The 17,441-nt window shown below is 41.0% G+C and overlaps 1 protein-coding gene across 2 annotated transcripts; it reads left to right on the top strand.

Annotated features, from left to right (window-relative positions):
• Positions 1-2,731: 2,731 nt before the first annotated feature.
• Positions 2,732-17,441, top strand: wasla (WASP like actin nucleation promoting factor a). 2 transcript variants are annotated; one of them, XM_044036777.1, is made up of 11 exons: positions 2,732-3,416; positions 6,651-6,785; positions 7,511-7,597; positions 8,111-8,207; positions 9,219-9,242; positions 12,426-12,627; positions 13,038-13,080; positions 14,119-14,272; positions 15,549-16,183; positions 16,979-17,087; positions 17,253-17,441. In XM_044036777.1, the coding sequence occupies exons 1-11, from the start codon at positions 3,312-3,314 to the stop codon at positions 17,312-17,314; spliced, it is 1,653 nt and encodes a 550-aa protein (XP_043892712.1). In that variant the 5' UTR covers positions 2,732-3,311; the 3' UTR covers positions 17,315-17,441. The 2 variants fall into 2 exon arrangements, with proteins under 2 accessions (XP_043892712.1, XP_043892713.1); XM_044036778.1 differs by lacking the exon at positions 9,219-9,242 and having other exon boundaries at positions 17,253-17,435.

Here is a 17,441-nt window from a genome sequence, read left to right as displayed (position 1 = left end):
CTGGGCTACAGGAATGGATTCCGGGTAGAGGAGAACATTACAGATGCTCAGCCCATTTGTTTTAAGTATTTTTTATTGTATTCAATTTCGGTAATGTGGATGGAGGTCAGGAAATCCTTTAGTAAAATAACAGTTGCAATCTGATCTGCAGCATGGTATTCGGCTTCTCTTCAGCCGCCTGTAAAAATGTTCTCTTTAAACATTTGTTTGGTAAATTATATTCACAGTTGTGTTTTATGTCGGGTCGATACAAGGAATGGAGATGATCTTATGACTCAAGACTGAATTGGTTCACACCAATGTTGTGATCTGTCTGAATAGTGAGCAATGAAGGCATCAAAGTCAATGAAAAAAAAAAAAAATCAGCTGTTGATAATGGCAGACGGAGAAGTGAATCTGTAGCAGAAAAAACAAGACACACTTAAACCTCATAGTATGAAGATTTTCTCTACATTAACTATTCTCTCCATGCACCATTGAACAGAATAAGGATGTCGTCTGGGCATGTTTATAAACTTTTTTATGAATAGCAAACCATTTCTTCCTCTTGCTGGTGAGTGTCACATGTACCTGTAATTACATTCTCTACTGCCATCTAGTGGTGTTATAAGTGAAATATTTTAGTAATCACTGCTGTTCTGACCTTGAGCATTTTTGAATGGGACAGTTTCAGATGTTTGGAGGAGCGTTAAGATGTGCTAAAGAAATCATGGTCACATTGGAATATGCCAAAATCAATGCATGTTTGGCCCTCATCTGTGGCCCCCACTTAAATTTATTTTATTTAAATCTGTACAACAGTGGCCCAGAGGACTGGAGCACTACAAAATTTTGGAAAATCATTCAGCATTTCACAAAACAGTGGCCATCCAAACTCGTTAGCTGTAGGCAGGTTCCTACAGGCTTGACTCGTAGGTACTGTTTCAATTCTTCAACCACCAAGGCAAGGAAGAGTCATGTGAAGGGTTTTGCACATTAATTTCCACTTGCCGTACATCCAGGTTACATTTCTATCCACATATATCCAAGCCTCTCTCAGATCAACAACACATAGAAATATGCCCTTGGTTTCCAGGTTGTGAATGACGATTTATAGATTTAACAGTAACATAGCGCTCCAAAAACCTTTTTACACCAAATCTAGCACAGCGCCTAACGAACACATCCACTCACACAAATCTTCCAGTACATATCTACCTATCCCTTAATTCATCATAGCTGTCAAAGTTATCAAAGGTCCACAGTAGCCTTTATCATTTTTAATAACATCAAAGTTCCACAAAGCCACATTCCTTTCCTTGCAAGAATATTTATTCAAAGGCTTAAATCCTGCATTAATCATTTAACCTAACCCTGAACTAAATGAACTCAATACTGGCTCCTACAGGTGGCTTTTAAGTTGTAGCAATTTGGATGACAATATCATTTTGCAAAACAGCAATGTTCCATTAAACAACATTTCAGAAAGTTGAACAATTCAGAAAACATAATTTCTGGAAAAAAAAATTCTCCCCATGAGCTTTTATGCAGGGGCCACTAGGTCAGGTTCTGGTTCTGTCCACTTTCAGATTGTGGCTGTAAAAAATAAAAATGATGCAGCCAGCTGAACTCTTTTTTTTTTATATTTGTGATTTTGGCCATTTAACTCCTGACTCGCTCACTCTCAAGTTGCATACAATGGGCTGAAGAAGCAGCTGGTCTACAGATTAGTGTTAATGCTGCCAACAGGCTTTAATGCTGCAGTAGGACAGGACTTGAGAGACACCAATCTCTATTGCCACCTGCCAGCCCTGCCTTCACAACCTTCAGCCTCATTTATTTGCTTTGGTGTAGGACTTGAAAACCTTGTTGAAATTTGTCATGACACAGCTGCTGTAATGTGTTGCTTTAATGTCTTGTAGTTCAATGATGAAGTGAAGTGTTTGCAAACTGGATTTTCCTTATGGGGAGGTGGGTTGCATTATGTGATTTCATTCAAATATGTGTTGTTAATTTTGGTGGTTCTTGGTTTGATTTAAGAAGATGAAGGTTGAAGAGTGGCGGATAGTATGTCACTTGTGATTATGTGGTATATGCTGATCACCAGTGGTATAACTCATGTTCCCCTGGCACATATCATTTTCCAATGACAGATGTCACTTGAAAGTGGTATAGTTCAAAGGCATGTACACAAATTCAATGACAGTGAACTTAAGTCTTTGATCAAAAGCCGTTGCTGTTGCATACTCATATCTATGCACAATTGTGGTCCATGAACTTCCAACTCAATCAATAAATTCAGACTTCATTAATGATGGTAATGTCAATTAATCTAGGAAAGGGGAGACAAACAACTTTTGTTCAGGCTTTGGGTATTTACTTCTACAATTTCCTATGACAGAAGTGTCACAGTTACAAGTGCCCAGACCTGGGGAATGCAGAAGAAATCAGTCCAAAAATAGTGTTTTTTGATGTAGTTTGGGCAAATGATGATCATTGTTTTTTCCTGTTCCAATTCCTTCTTTATTGCCGACTCATTCTCAGGAGGTGAACTTATGTGGTAAAATAGCATGATTTTTCTTTTTCTGTGAAAACAAACACCATATGCTCAAAATATTCAGCTTTTGATTTTTTTTTATTTACATTTGTACGTCACCTTATAACTCCTCCCCTTTAACGTCATATTTCTACCCCAGTTCATGCACGACCCCCCACACACACACACACACACACACACCCCGCCCCTCCAGCACCAGAGCTGCATTCCTGCTGCCACATCGGACTGAACCATTCTGTGTCAGCAAGGACATTTTAACCTCTCCGCGAAATGGAAACGCACAGGATATGCATTTTACATGTAAAATCTACGTAGAATTTGATGTTTCTCTCTTCAGCTTTGCCAGTTTCAACATTCAGTCAAAATTACAGGGAATCATTTTAGAGTTTGCCTAAAGCAACACCCCACTCCTTTTTAAAGTGGTCGACCCCATCCTGCTGCCATGTTGGATGTACGCATCGCCGCTGCAGCTACTGGAGTTTCCGAATGAAAGTTTAGCGTTTTTCCTTCTGCAGATGCACAACGGGTCATTACTTTTGTAAATTAGCACCAAACAAAGGAGTTAGCGTTCTTTCTTGACCAGTACCGCGCCAGGGAACACACTTCCCGTCCTCCTCCGCCCTCCAGCCCGGAGTCGGACTCAGCGGAGATGATCCGGTTGCAGGCCCCAGCAACCGGAGCCCGCATGGATTTTGTGTAATCAGCAGAGTTTGTTTTGCCCGTCCGGGGTGAATAACCGCATCGTTTCGGGGTTAACCACAGAAAATTACGAGCCATGAACAGTCACCCGCCGCCCCGGAGGCTCACAAACGTCGGCTCCCTCCTCCTGACCCCGCAGGAGAACGAGTGCCTATTCGGCTACCTGGGCAGGAAATGCTCCGTAAGTTCCTCCGTTTGTTTATCACCTGCATCTGGGCCAAAATGTCCAGGGATATGCACCTAGTCAGGCTGTCAACACATCGGTACATGACTCATCTCCAGGGGGTTATTCCTCAAATCCTAGACAGCGAATTTAACCTGGTATTTTCTCGTTATCCTAGTTTATCTAATCCTAGACTTTCACGAATACTGCATATGTTTAAATATTGTTGAGGCGTTGAGAATAATAAGAGCCACTTTTAAATAATATTTCAATTAAATGACAGATGGTTTGGAATTAACATTTAAAAAGGGGGGGATGGAAACACACAGTACTGCTACAACATCAAGTCCAGTTTCCTGTGTTAATGATGTAGCTGAGTTGTCATGGAGATTTACTCTGTAGCCTGCTAACAGCTAGGCTAACAGTCAGGTTTAAACAGTCCGATGTCTAATCTGTCTAGACAACAGTCACACAGATCGCTAGTATCTCCCAATAATTTAACTGTCCTTATTCTACGCCACTTTACATTGGCCTGGATTTTAAATACCATGTTTAAAAAAAGGAAAAGGAGGAAAAAAGAAAAGTCTAAAGGGGAAACTATTATATTCTCAACATTTAAAACAAAAAGATTGACAGAAATAACATAGCCACCAGAGAACATGTGTTTTTATACATATATCTATATATATATTTATTTGTCAATTGGATGTCTAAAAATGCAGTGAATTTTCTATAAAAATAATTAAACCTATCAAATCTGGCTACATAACTGTATACATTAACTTGTAAGAACTACAGCCAACCTCGTTGATTGTGCATTAATTTCAGTTAAGCACAGTTGTTGGTGGTAACATCAAAATTTCTAGTGTTCCTCGATGTTTGACACTTTTTAAATCATTTTATTACAGTGGATGATTTTCCAGATGGAATGCATCACTTACTCGTGTGCCTCCATTAGTTGATGATTTTTACTAGGTATAAAATGTGCAGCATTTATCTGAATTATACAAACATGACTTGACCTGCTGCACCTGGTGTGGACCGATCTGACTAGGTCAAGCCTAACTTTCTCAGCGAACTTGGATTTGACATGAGAGACTGGGTTAAAATCAGCATCTGCTTTGAACATGTGCGTTGTCTAATCAAAAGCAGACTTTTCATCAACCAGCTCTCAAATATTAAAGTCATTCACTTGACATTTCAGTCAACAGAGTTCCCTGCTCCATCTTTATTAAACTTGGCCAAAAATAATTAATAAATGTCATATGGTTAAAGACTGGTTTCTGCCTCTGTGGCAGCTTTATTAACAATTAAATTGTGGTTTTAAACTTCTTTATTGCCAGAAATCCAACACTTGATAAACATAATCATATCGAAGGTAAAACCTCAAAGCAAATACAGTATATATAGGCAATCAATGTATAGGAAAATTTGAATTATTGAAGATGTAACCAATTTATTGCCCAACCATACTAAGATGTTGTAACCTGCAAAGAGTCTACAAGTCTGCTGTGTATTTAATTGCATACTTCCATTCTCGTTTGCGTTAGAGCCCAAAAGCGTTTTGACAGCCAACCTTTGACCTTTTCTGTGTGATGCTGAGCAGTGATTTCATGGTGAAAAGTGTTTCCTGTTGCTCCTCTGACCTGTTTGTCATAAGTCACAGAGGAGGAAACCAGCTCAGTGGCATTTCCTCCTCTCTCTCCCAGAGGCTGGAGTTACTTTCTGCTGCAGAGGGACAAAACCTGGCAAAGGAATTAACACAGCGTGTCTTCCGCAGAACACTCAAAAATCACAAAGCAGGACAGGACCGTGCTGACAACAGCAGCATCTTATCTTGCAGATATGAAGGTTAAATTCATTGCAAAATGTCACTTGATCTGATAATGAAATAAAACACTAATATCTGGCTTTTGCCTGCCGGGTGAAATTAATACAAACTGCATTAAATCTGGGGGCAAATGATCCACATAAATGTAAACTGGGTAAACACTCAGAATGTAGCAATTTAAAATGGTTTAATTTGGAATGGGGACTGACGTGAAAGAGTAACCACTGTCATTGTGTGTCAGTGCTCTCCATGGTACTTTCCTTTTGTGTGTTGTGCTTCAACTCCTGTGAAGTAATGTCAGATGTTCACATCTGAAAAGATGCTCTGACGATTTGAAATGCATACTTGTTGTTATGAATGCACCTGTACTGTAAGGGTTAGAGGCCCACAGTCAATTTCATTGAGGCTGGCACAAACACTCTCTCTGACTCCAGTATAATCTGATTTAGAATTGGGTAGTAAAAGGTGAAATGTCCCTGTGATCTCAAAACACAATTTTGGCTACAACATAATTAATTATTTTGTTCAATACAACAACTTCAGTCAGTACTTTTGTTAAAATCTGTTGAACAGCTGGATATTCTGACAGCTAATACTGATCTGGCATGTTTGATCAGTGACACCGGTCTCTCAGTTTCAGGGATTTGACAGTGAACCAAGGAGAAACTTTTCCAGTGTCCTTCAGCACTTTATCCAATCAGTTCCCAGAGCTCAACATTTTAGCGTGGCAGACCTGTCGAGTTGTGAAGTCAGGCTGTTAAAATGCCGCCACTCATCACACATGTTCATGAGGTGATTTAGGCAGGAGGGAGGGGAACGTGAACTGCAGCGTCACACAGTAAGTTAGGCAAAGGTTGGACAAAGACATCGCTGCTGACAGCAGCTTTTAATTCCTTCAAGGTCCTCATTACATATGAGTCTGGACCGACATGAATGTAATTTGACTGGTTGTGAAGCTGTAATCCTAGATATTTTTAAATTATTCAAGAGAGTGCTGGCGTTCAACGCCAAATCATTTCTCCATTGTGCTGTGCACAGTTGAGATCCACTTTGCAGATAAAAGAGACCTTGATCCACAGTATATAGATATTTGCATGTGTGACTTGTGATCTGAGCTGTGTTTGGTTCAGCATGTCTGTGCTACATGTGATGCTTCTGTCACCGTTAAAAGGTTAAACGCCCCATCAAGGTCTTTCTCGTTGGTGGCTGCTCTGTCACACACGTGGACCTTGGAAGCTTTTAACAAGGAACCAGATCTGTCTGTAAAATCTGCACACAACAGAGGAGATGACTGCCAAGCTGTTACTTTTCTGCTGACTGATCAACTTCACTGCTCACTCACTCGTATTCTACCACTTCTAAATCATTTTTTTGGAAGCATACAGATGTGATAAACCTTTTCTGTGCTCGCGTCTTCGCAGAGTCTGTGTTCAGCGGTGGTCCAGGTTTACGGGGCCGACCGGAGCGCCATCTGGGTGAAGAGATGCTGCGGGGTGGCTTGTCTGGTTAAAGACAACCCACAGAGATCCTACTTCATCAGAGTGTTTGACATCAAAGTGAGTGCGAGCCGCCTGTAAAGGAAACATCTGTGAAGTTTTAACTCCGCACCAGAGCGTTGAGTGTTGGATGTGAAGACCTCTCATGTCTAACCTGTATGAGGAAGTCTTTTTAGCTGACTTTAGTTCAATATTCCTCATGGATCTGCTGGGCCTGTTATAGGAGGTTTGAGTTTCTGACTGATCTTAATCTCATTGTGTTCTCACTAAACTTAGATGCACGGATACACTTGACACAATTTGATATTTTAATCAATGCTATTAGCAAATCGCAAAAGCAGCAATTTAGAAGACACATGATGCAGCACATGTAACCAGAGCCTTAACTAATGGCTATTTATCCACAAACCAAAAATATTCCATTTATTGTTGTTTAGGAACAAATCTGACATCAGAGAACTTGCTTTTATTATTATATTAATAAAATAAAAACATTGGACCATTTATTAGTCATCAAAACAATTTAGTAGTTGATTCTTAATCAGTTAATCGTTACATCCCTAGTTTAGTGATCTATCTATTTCACTTGGCACCCAGAGATTTTACTTAATCTTACTTAATTATCAGGAAAAGAAATGAAGAAGTTAGTATTATTTGAGTTTGATTAGAAATGAAGTGAGAGTGTTGACTGATGAATTTGTAATCTTGCTGTAAAGAAACAGGGGGGTAATGTGAATCTAATTTCTGTTCACCAGATATTTTGTGTTTTTTTGTTTTTTTTACAGGAAGGGAAAATCATGTTTGAGCAGGAACTATACCACAACTTCTCTATCAGCTGTTCCAGATCCTACTTCATCTCATTTGCAGGAGACGTACGTATGCAGCCATTTTTACCATCGCCTCCATTTAATAAAGGGGGGCTTGCACGCGTGGTTTGCTCGAGCTGTTTTGATTTGTCTCGTTTTTTTGCCACAGCCACGTTAGTGAAGCAGCCACAGGGATTCATTATGTGTCCCCTCTTTAAAAAGCTTTGCCCGACTGAGCTCTTGAAATTAGAGAGATTACCAATCTTAATAAAAAGTGCAAACATCCTGCGAAACTACAAGACAATTAAATTGAGGCACTGTGTTGGTTAAAATCCATTTTTGCTCTTTTGGCAGCAGTTTATTTGCATAAAATGAATTTACATTACTAATTTCCAATTTACAGTAGCTTACAGTAGTTTAGCTGTAATACCTCTGAATATGGTTTATGCCTCGACCCGTTCCTGTGAAATATCTTAAGAATACCTTGGAGAAATCCCGCGCTGGGTTTGTCATGTGAATGTTTTTGTGGACATTTTCTCACAGAAATTGACTGATCTGTGATCCTCTTCTTCCTATCAGACCTTTCAGATTGGTCTGAATTTTGCCAGTGAAGAAGAGGCCAAAAGATTCAGAGTTGCTATCAATGACCTGCTTAACCGACGGCAACGCAAAACTGGTGAGTGTAAAAGGGTTTTTTTTTGTGTTTATTTGTTTTTTTCCTGATTTCTTACTTCTCTCATTCTCTACTAACACAATCTGAACCAGTGTCCCACAGTTCTCTGCTTCACTTTATCCAGACAGAGTCAGGGAGATGAGTAAGCCTTAGAAAGTGAAGGGAAGGTTTTGTGTTTTCAAACACTTAGGTTTTATTGCTAGTGTAGACTGTGGAAACAAAGACATTATATTGACCATTACCTTTGCACTACCCATCTTTTTCCATTTACCTAGTTTTGATAGCGATAACTCTTTTGCCACCTCTACTACAAGAGGATCATTAGAAGTCGAAAACCAATCTTAACCGGCATGAAGTGACAAAAACCAGAAAATGCACATGACACAGTGACATGGGTCAAACCCACCTCAGCACTGAATGGATGAACATGCATCAGCTGACCGTGTTCTCCTCCTGGGATTGGCTGTAATGTTGTAGATGAGGACGTGTGTTGAGATTGTGGGGGACTCTTCCTCTCCTCTCAGTGTGTTTTCCTTGTGTGTGTAAAGAAAACTGTCCCTGCACCGAGGCTCCTCTTGTTTCTCCTCTGGCTGCCCTCCAGCATCTCTCAGCATGTTGGCCTTTTGAAGTGCAATGCTCAAACTGTGATGATGACTGAGTGTTCAAAGGCTCACAGAGCAGGGAGACAGACTTTTCTTGTGGTGACAGATTTATGTTAGACCCAAGTCTGCTTCCAAACCTTTTGCTTCTCCTCCTCTGCTAATGTCAAAGGCTTCCTGAACTGTCCTTCTGACTGTTTTGCCGACACACAAGGCCTTCAGAACTGTCAACTGTCAAACTGTCTCCGACACCACTGCGTCACACTAACTGAACTTAAACACATTTCTAAATCTTTAAAAGCTCACCTCCTTCTTTCATCGCTTAAAAGCTCAAAATGATTTTGTTTTGTCAAGTTGGTCAAGTCCTGCCATTGTTGGTCTGAAACTATAACAGTGTTAACATTTTCTTTTGCAGAGAAAAGAGGTGACCCTAAAAATGGTACGTTGAACTCTTGTTAATGCAGATTCCGATTCTTGATTATTCTTTTTTTAATCAAATTGTAGAAATGTCAATCACTTTAACACAATATTTCCCCGGCCACATCAAACGCAAATTACAACGAAACTAATAACAAAGCCACCACCGTCTAACTAACAAAATCATAGCTGTTCTACACAACCAAAACATTTGTTATTCGTCGTTGCTCAATAATGGATCATCGTTTTATGTAATTGCCTTATAGTTGCTTGGTTATGTAAGGTTGAGTCATAACATCTCAGCTGTGTTTGGGGCCCTTTTAGAGGATTTCACACTTGTATGATGCATATTTTGATATAATCAGCATGAGTGCTGCTATGTGGGGGGAGGATTCACTTCAGCAGCCTTGACAGAGATTTATCATTTTTTGGAAAGCATCTTCGAAGCAGCTCATTTGCAGCGGTTGCTTGTGTTGATGATGCAAGTGCGCTTTTCGCGATAATCCAGAGACGATACAACAACGTAGAAGGATTTAGAGGCCTTTACAGTGGTATGATCAATGTCCAGAGTTGCTGTTGTGGTATCAATGAGCAAAATCTAACATGAATAAAGAATCAAAACCTGCATTCAGCCTTTCAGTTTCTTCTGAACCTGTTCTTAAGTCAATTACCAGATCTATTAAATATTATCTATTTAATACTTTTAGGGCCGTGCTGTCCTGCAGAAAGAGTTGATTTGAACAGAAAATTATTACATATACATCACATGTCATTTGGCAGAGTGCATTTAAACATTTGGAAAGTAAGTGCTAGTCATAAGGGTTCATGAATTGAAACAATAATTCCTGCTCCGCTAGTTCTGTTCTTTTAAGTACTATTAATGTATTTAACTCTGAGGATATTTCAAGAGAGAATTAAGATCCATCCAAGAATCTTTTTCCCCACTCCTAGCTCTCAGTCTCTCGAATTTAAATTAAATCTGTAGTTCTCGGGTCTGTTTGGACTTGTAGTGTTTTGTGTTAAATGTTCAGTGAATTTTGTGACTCTTGTGACCCCACACTACATTTATCCATCAGGGTGTTTATGCTTTCTGACATATCTGAAGGTATTGTTTCACAGACAGCACGACACACATTGACTTAATCTTAATCCGATCAGTAGGACTTTAAGGTCCGTCGGTGCCATATGTAGACCACATTCTCTGTTGTGCTCTTTAAACCCTGCATTGTATTGAGGTCTATCACACATTTATATGCCAGAAACTCTTCTTTTGGGGGGGATATGCATGATGTCCATCATGCTTCTCTCATTTATGTTACTGTTTTAATTTATTGGGTTTTGGTTGTCTATCATCGCTTTGATGAGCCACAACAAATGCAAAATGTCTTTGTGCACCAGTCTTGTGCGGTGTGTTATTTTAGCAGTCCTGTTGCTGCCCAGAAGAAGTCGTTCTAAAAGAATGATGGTAGGAAGTGGTAGAAGCTTTCCAGCTATGTTTGGTTGTCTATGTTTGAACAATGACATGAGCAAAGTTGTGAGCCAGTACATCAAACTTTAATTTGCTTCTGCCCTGAGTCTCAAAGGACTTTTAACTTCCATTAGGCCCTTTGACTCTTGGCAAACGCTGAAGATGTAAGGAGCAGTGGCGTAGATTATTTCTGACATTTCAGATGTGAATTAGCAGACTGCCAGGACAACATTGTTGCTCTGGATTTGTTTATTTGTTGTTTCTAAGCTTCCTGTATCCACGTTGAAGGATCTGGTGTTGTCCTCATTGTGAAAACATTGGTTCAAACGCACTTGGAGAGACAGAGACGGCGCTTACGCTGGACCCTTGTAGATTATCTCCATTGTTTAACTCATTACCTTTTGAGAAGTCGTAAATCCTGCTAAATCTCCTACACGGTTGTTGTCCATTGATAAACTGAAAGCTGTGAACTTGAATGCACGTTTGCTGCTGTTGACAACCATGTACACAGAGAAGTTATAGGTTGTAGTCTGACATTTGCTGTGAAAGGTTAGTACACAACAGAGTTACCCATGTGTCAAAACTTGTGAACCAAATACTCTGCTTTTTTGATTCATCTTGGTGTAGAGGCTTTTCTCATCTCTGCGACCCATATCTGCACAGAACCATATCTTGCAGCTCTGCATAACGGAGGAAAAACGATCACCAGTCCAGCTCCACCCTTGTACCCGCTGAGTTAAAGGTTGCCTATTTTTCTGGCCATAGACCTTGAATTTGTGGGGATTCCAGGGATTTTGGCATTAGCAGTGGATTAGTGTATTTGTCAGATGCTGTTGCGGTTTGTGGAGATTACGAGGGAATCGAGGACTGAGTGTGCCCTAACTTCCTTGGCATTAAATTTAGAAAATGTGGATTAAAAAAGATGAGAAAAGATTGGTAATATCACCAACCTCCTGCCTTATTGATCTCTTAGATATCATGGATTATTAAAGGGATATTGATAATGTAAGCATATGAGGATGAGAAGATACATTTACTTCTCCAAAAAAAAGAAAAAAACAGACCTGCATTCCCTACAAACAAGTTTTCCCAAACTTTTCATCCCCAGAACTAAACTGAGCCATCATTTACCTCAAAAGACACTGATTTGAGGTGGTTGCTGATGCTGTTGATAATCCATCATAATCACCCTAAGGGGTCATGTGGGTACAAACAAAATTAGAAGTCTGGCCAGTAAAGAGTTCACCTTTTGTTTCTTTGGTTTGCACTTTGTTTTTTTGTTTTCGTTTTTTATTAATTAATTGTCTGACTTAAGAAAATCCCATTCTGTGTGGAATCTTCAAAAGTCTTTAATTGTAAAATAAAACTGTAGACACTTCTCTTTCAATGAAAATTCCTTTAATATAATCATGACCATGCCATTACAGGCATTTAATTGTTTGAAAGAAGGTACCTTTAAGTGTTCTTTGCCTTTTGTTTCTCCATATAATCCATTCAAAGAGTCCAGAATCCTGTCTTAACGTTTAACGTCAGTCGAAGAGTCTTCCAACAGTGAGGCTAAAAATGTCCAGATTTGTCCCAAGGGTGGTGTTCATGGAAACAGTTCCTCCTCTACAGAAGGAGAACATGACATTTAAATCCACTGGTCGAACATACAATACTTATCATACAATTAGAGGCTTCATTGTCACACATTGGCCCCAGCTCATGGTACAGTATGTCCCTCCCTGTGTGCAGGTCCAGCTCTGCACATGGCCACAGTGGACATCAAGAACCCGGAGATCAACAACGTCAGATTCCACAACTCCCACAGCCACCAGCAGCCGTACCACCTCAACAACATGCTGAGCCACGGCGGTCTGACCCGCAAGGACAAGAAGACCAAAGGCAAGAAGAAGAAGCTGACCAAGGCTGACATTGGCACGCCCAGCAACTTCCAGTGAGTGTGTGTGTTGGTGCATGCACGTCATTTTTGATTATATATTTGAAAGCGTGTCCTTGCATGCCATAACACCAAAAAGTAGATGTATGTTGTGCTGATGAGGGTTTTAAAGACATAATCCCTTTGGTCAATTTTGACAGTGTTAATGTAAATGGGTGTGAATTCACACTGAAGTAACACTTTGTTAGAGCAGTAAACATGTGGAGTCTAAGATCATTCAATGACCACACTGTTTCTGTATGCGTGTGCGTGTTTGTGCTCACTATCTAGCATGACCGCATGGTCGCCCACATGCACATGCTAAATAGTTGATGTACTTCTGTGTATTGATGTGTTGGTGTTACGTGTGTGTGTGTGTGTGTGTGTGTGTGAGATCTCACCACATACCTGTCCCCATCTTTCCTCAGGCACATTGGTCACGTGGGCTGGGATCCAAATACAGGTTTTGATGTGAGTACACTCTCTATTCGCACTCACAAACACGTGCACATGGGAGCACAATAGTGACCTGTGTGGTGGCTGTATGATGAATCACACAATAGGCTCTTGTTTCTTCCTGCATATTAACAGATAATCTCGCTGCCTCTCAGAGGCTGGAGGACGGAGAATGTTTCGGGCTGAATCAGGCAGCAGCGTCATTAGCTAGTTGGATAGATGCATCCTAAAGAAATCAATTGGTCAGAATCAGGTTAAAGGGAGGGAGTGAAATGTACTGGTGAAGCCTTTAACTAGCTTTTACAGACTTCAATACCCTAGTTTGAAGTGCACAATTGATACATTTTTTTTAATTCCAGAGCGAAAGGAAAAATCTTCATTTGAGAAACATGAAAAAGCTTGCAGTGATAAACTCCACATGCACTGAATCTGCACATTCAAAGTCAGACTTGCCTATGAAGAGGGATATTGCAGTGTGCAGAGTGCACACTGAGCAACTCTGTTAGCAGAACGCTCATCGCTGCTCGTTCGTTACCTTTAACTGGCTCTAAGTAACCGGCTTTAACTATTTCCTCGCTTTAGTAGGCACAACAAGACATTCACCCCCGGTACCGCTGTCCAACATGACACTGATGAACAGCAGTTTGTTGCTATGTTGGAGGAAAGTTGCGTTTCTGCTTGTTGGCCACTAGATGTCACACTGACACTGTGACTGGCCACTGTCGTTGGGGGAGAAGCTCACTTATATCTTCATTGTGGACAATTTCAATTCATAGCCAGTCAAAGAGGAGCACAGACCTGTGGATTATTGTATGGCACAAAAAATACATTTTTAATAGCCACCAATTAGGAACCATCCTATTCACACTCTTCATTCCTCCATAGAAAATATTAGATCCTGATGCACCAAACATTGCTACAAGCATCTCTCTCTGTCCCTAAGCAAACAGTTTGCATAGGAGACAGATGTAAACAATTTGTTTTTAAGCGGTTGCTTCTTTTTCATCTTTGCTGTAGCCATCATCATCATCTTGGTGTTCTTGATGTTTACAGCTGAACAACCTGGACCCTGAGCTGAAGAACCTGTTCGACATGTGCGGCATTTCTGAGGCACAGCTGAAGGACCGCGAGACGTCCAAGGTCATCTACGACTTCATCGAGAAGAAGGGAGGGGTGGAAGCCGTCAAGAACGAGCTGAGGAGGCAGGGTGAGAGCACACACACGAGAGAGTCAGAGAATATAATGAGACGGGACAGGTACGTGTCTTTGAATTTGGCACCTTTTTTAAAAAAAACAAAAAAACATCCAAAGTCTAAAATACATTACATCAGTGGTCACCAAACCTTTTTATTTAGGCAAACCCTGGCATATAAATCAGGTCTCGGCCTTTGCTTTAAGAACTATACATCACACCATCAAATTTAAGTTGCATTGAATTCATAACAACACAAAGAATAAAGGCATGTGGCCTATTTTCCATTTACGGAACAGAATTATGTTCATAGTGGGAAACAAAATCAACACGTTTTATAATGGGTGGACTGTTGAGGAGCTGGTTGTTGTAAGAGTGCAGCGGCACCTTTAAGTGCTCTGTGTGTATGTGTGAGGCACACTGCGGGTTAAGTGAAGTGTGTGTGAGACATGAGTCGAGTCACTGACGTGTATTATTCTTTGCCATTTCTGTACCCTGTCGTTATTGTATGTATTTTATTTTTATTGCTCTGTGCAGCACTTTTTGATTCCCTACCCGTGAAATGTACTATATAAATAACATTTACTTACTTGAAGCAGCTTTAATGCTTCCTCCTATTATGGATGAAATAGTATATTTGCGCCTTATATAATATGATATTTTATAATAATTGTACCTTTATCTAATTATTATTTAACTATGGTATAATGTCTTGGTTACTCAGACTACTAAGAGAGAGGAAGCCACTCGCAAAACGTTCACGATCAGTAACTGTGTGTTTATTTACCTACAGTGAAAGTCCCAAAGATCGACACAGTCATTCACGATCGAGGGTTTGGCGACTCCTGCATCACATGATTTAATTGTGGCATGTTCAAATGTGACATAATGCCAATTTGCAGACATTTTAGCTAATCACTTCTTCACTCCTCTACAAAGGTGACTTTAATGGAGCAGTGAAAAAGTACATTCCAGGACTTGGAGTGTGGTGTTTTCCTTTATGAAACCTGTATACTTATAAAGATTTGAAATCTGATCAATGCAAAGACTTTTTAGCAGCATCAGAGACATTTCAAAATTGGTATTGTTATCAGGTTTGTATAGTTTTCCCACTGAAGAGTAGGCGACTGCTGAGTTGCTGTTTTTCTTTCCTCAGACGCAGGTGTCGCTGTCCACAAGTAGTATTTAATTCATGTGAAAGTCTCCATGTATAACCAGCTGACAGCTTTGTCGTGTCATCTTCAGTGGCACTGTTCCAACTTGTTCCCGTGTCTCTTGTTCCCCATTGCAGCACCCCCTCCACCTCCTTCTCGTGGTGGACCACCACCACCTCCGCCTCCACCACACCAGAGCTCAGCTCCACCCCCACCTCCTCCTCCTCCATCCAGAGGGGGCAGAGGAGCCCCTCCTCCCCCTCCTCCGTCCAGAGCACCTGCGTCAGCTCCTCCTCCTCCTCCGCCCTCCAGACCAGGAACTCTGGGTGCCCCACCTCCCCCGCCACCTCCCACCAGAGCGGGTCACCAGCCTCCCGTTGCTTCACACCATCACCACCACCAGCCTCCACCTCCTCCCCCTCCATCCTCCTTGCACTCATCCATCACCCCCCATGCCCCTCCACCTCCACCTCCCCCACAGCCCCACCAGTCTCCAGTCAACAGTGGGGGCATCTCTGCTCCTGCTCAGCCGCCCCCACCTCCTCCTCCGCCCCCACCACCCGGCCCTCCTCCCCCTTCAGAGCTGGACGGCGTTGGTGGTGGCGGAGACTCGCCTCATTCGCCAAGTCCAGGGGGGAAGTCGGCGCTGCTGGAGCAGATCAGGGGAGGAACTCAGCTGAAGAAGGTGGAGCAGAACAACCGAGCACCGGCCTCCAACACCGGACGAGACGCTCTTCTGGACCAGATCCGACAAGGAATCCAGCTCAAGAACGTAAGACAAACAGAGTGTGATTCCCACATGGTACTGCAGGCACAAGCAGTCAATAACTAAGCTTCAGCTAATCGAGTAAACACTTTGGCTGAACATTGGGCCTCTGTTTGCAGCCCACAGTCCAGGGTTAGACATTATATACTTCTAAATCAGAGCTGGATGGGAAAAGTATTTCCTTTCCTTGTCTTTGGGTGAATATGGCTCTTATGTTCCTGACAATACTTCATTTCTATATAGAAATGAAGAACATCCAGCACTCACACACATTTCTGTTTTATAGAGAAAAAAAATACAGTCCAATACAGGTATGTAAAACCAGAAAGGGAGTAAATCCCAAGTAATCCCAAGTTTTTGGATTTTGAATTCTACTGTACCTTATTTGTACTAAACAGAGAAGATCAAGTCTTTATTTAAAAGAAAAACATTGCTTTTCTCAAAAATCTATGATTTAGGGTTTGGTGAAAACTGTCATGTTCCAGGTATAATTGTTACAAAGACGCAGAAGTAGTGAGACGCTGGTAAGGATACTTACTTTCCCTCAGAGCTGCTGTTGTTTTGTGTCATTGTTAACACCCCTGCTTGAAAAACACAACAGATCTGAGTGAACACAAAGAATATTTTTTATAGTGATGGAATAATCCTCTGAATTAAAGACTTGTAGGGAATCAAACTTAATGCAGTTGTTGTTATTTTTCTGTTTTAAGATAAAGTCAAAACGTTTCCTATTTCAGCTTCAAGTTAGTTTAAAAAAAGAACCATATCGCACATTGTGAAGTGGATTTGGGTTGTCTGCAGGTGCCGGATCAGCCAGAGTCCAGCCCTCCAACGCCGGCCCCTACTGCAGGCATCGTTGGTGCTCTCATGGAAGTCATGCAGAAGAGGAGCAAAGCCATCCATTCTTCAGGTAACGATGACTGACTCAAGTGTCTATTACCTGACACTTTGATTAAACCCTCAGCATGAAAGAGTACAAGTACTGTGTTCCACCATGAAAGCAGATCACACTTTCTTCAGTGTGACTCTTTTTTTTAACATTTTTAAATATTTATTTTGTGTTTTCTTTTCCAAGACGAAGACGAGGATGACGATGAAGACGAGGACTTTGAGGATGACGACGAGTGGGAGGACTAGTCTCCTCTCGCCCCACCAACCTATCGCTTACACTAAAATATCTTGTAGAAATCTTCCAGAATCTGACTAAAATTGTAATGTAAATGTTGTATGACTTTGCTGTATATTTATTTTTGCTTTTTTTTTT

The sequence above is a fragment of the Solea senegalensis genome, linkage group LG10, assembly GCF_019176455.1.
Source record: "Solea senegalensis isolate Sse05_10M linkage group LG10, IFAPA_SoseM_1, whole genome shotgun sequence".
NCBI lineage: Eukaryota > Metazoa > Chordata > Actinopteri > Pleuronectiformes > Soleidae > Solea > Solea senegalensis.
This window is presented reverse-complemented; position numbering and strand designations above follow the sequence as displayed.

Bases quoted from the DNA above. Each gene is read 5' to 3' on its own strand.
- wasla (XM_044036777.1), top strand. From the start codon at position 3,312: ATGAACAGTCACCCGCCGCCCCGGAGGCTCACAAACGTCGGCTCCCTC. The intron at 8,208-9,218 runs GTGAGTGTAAAA...TTTCTTTTGCAG, and splicing joins CCGACGGCAACGCAAAACTG to AGAAAAGAGGTGACCCTAAA. The intron at 14,273-15,548 runs GTGAGAGCACAC...TCCCCATTGCAG, and splicing joins GAACGAGCTGAGGAGGCAGG to CACCCCCTCCACCTCCTTCT.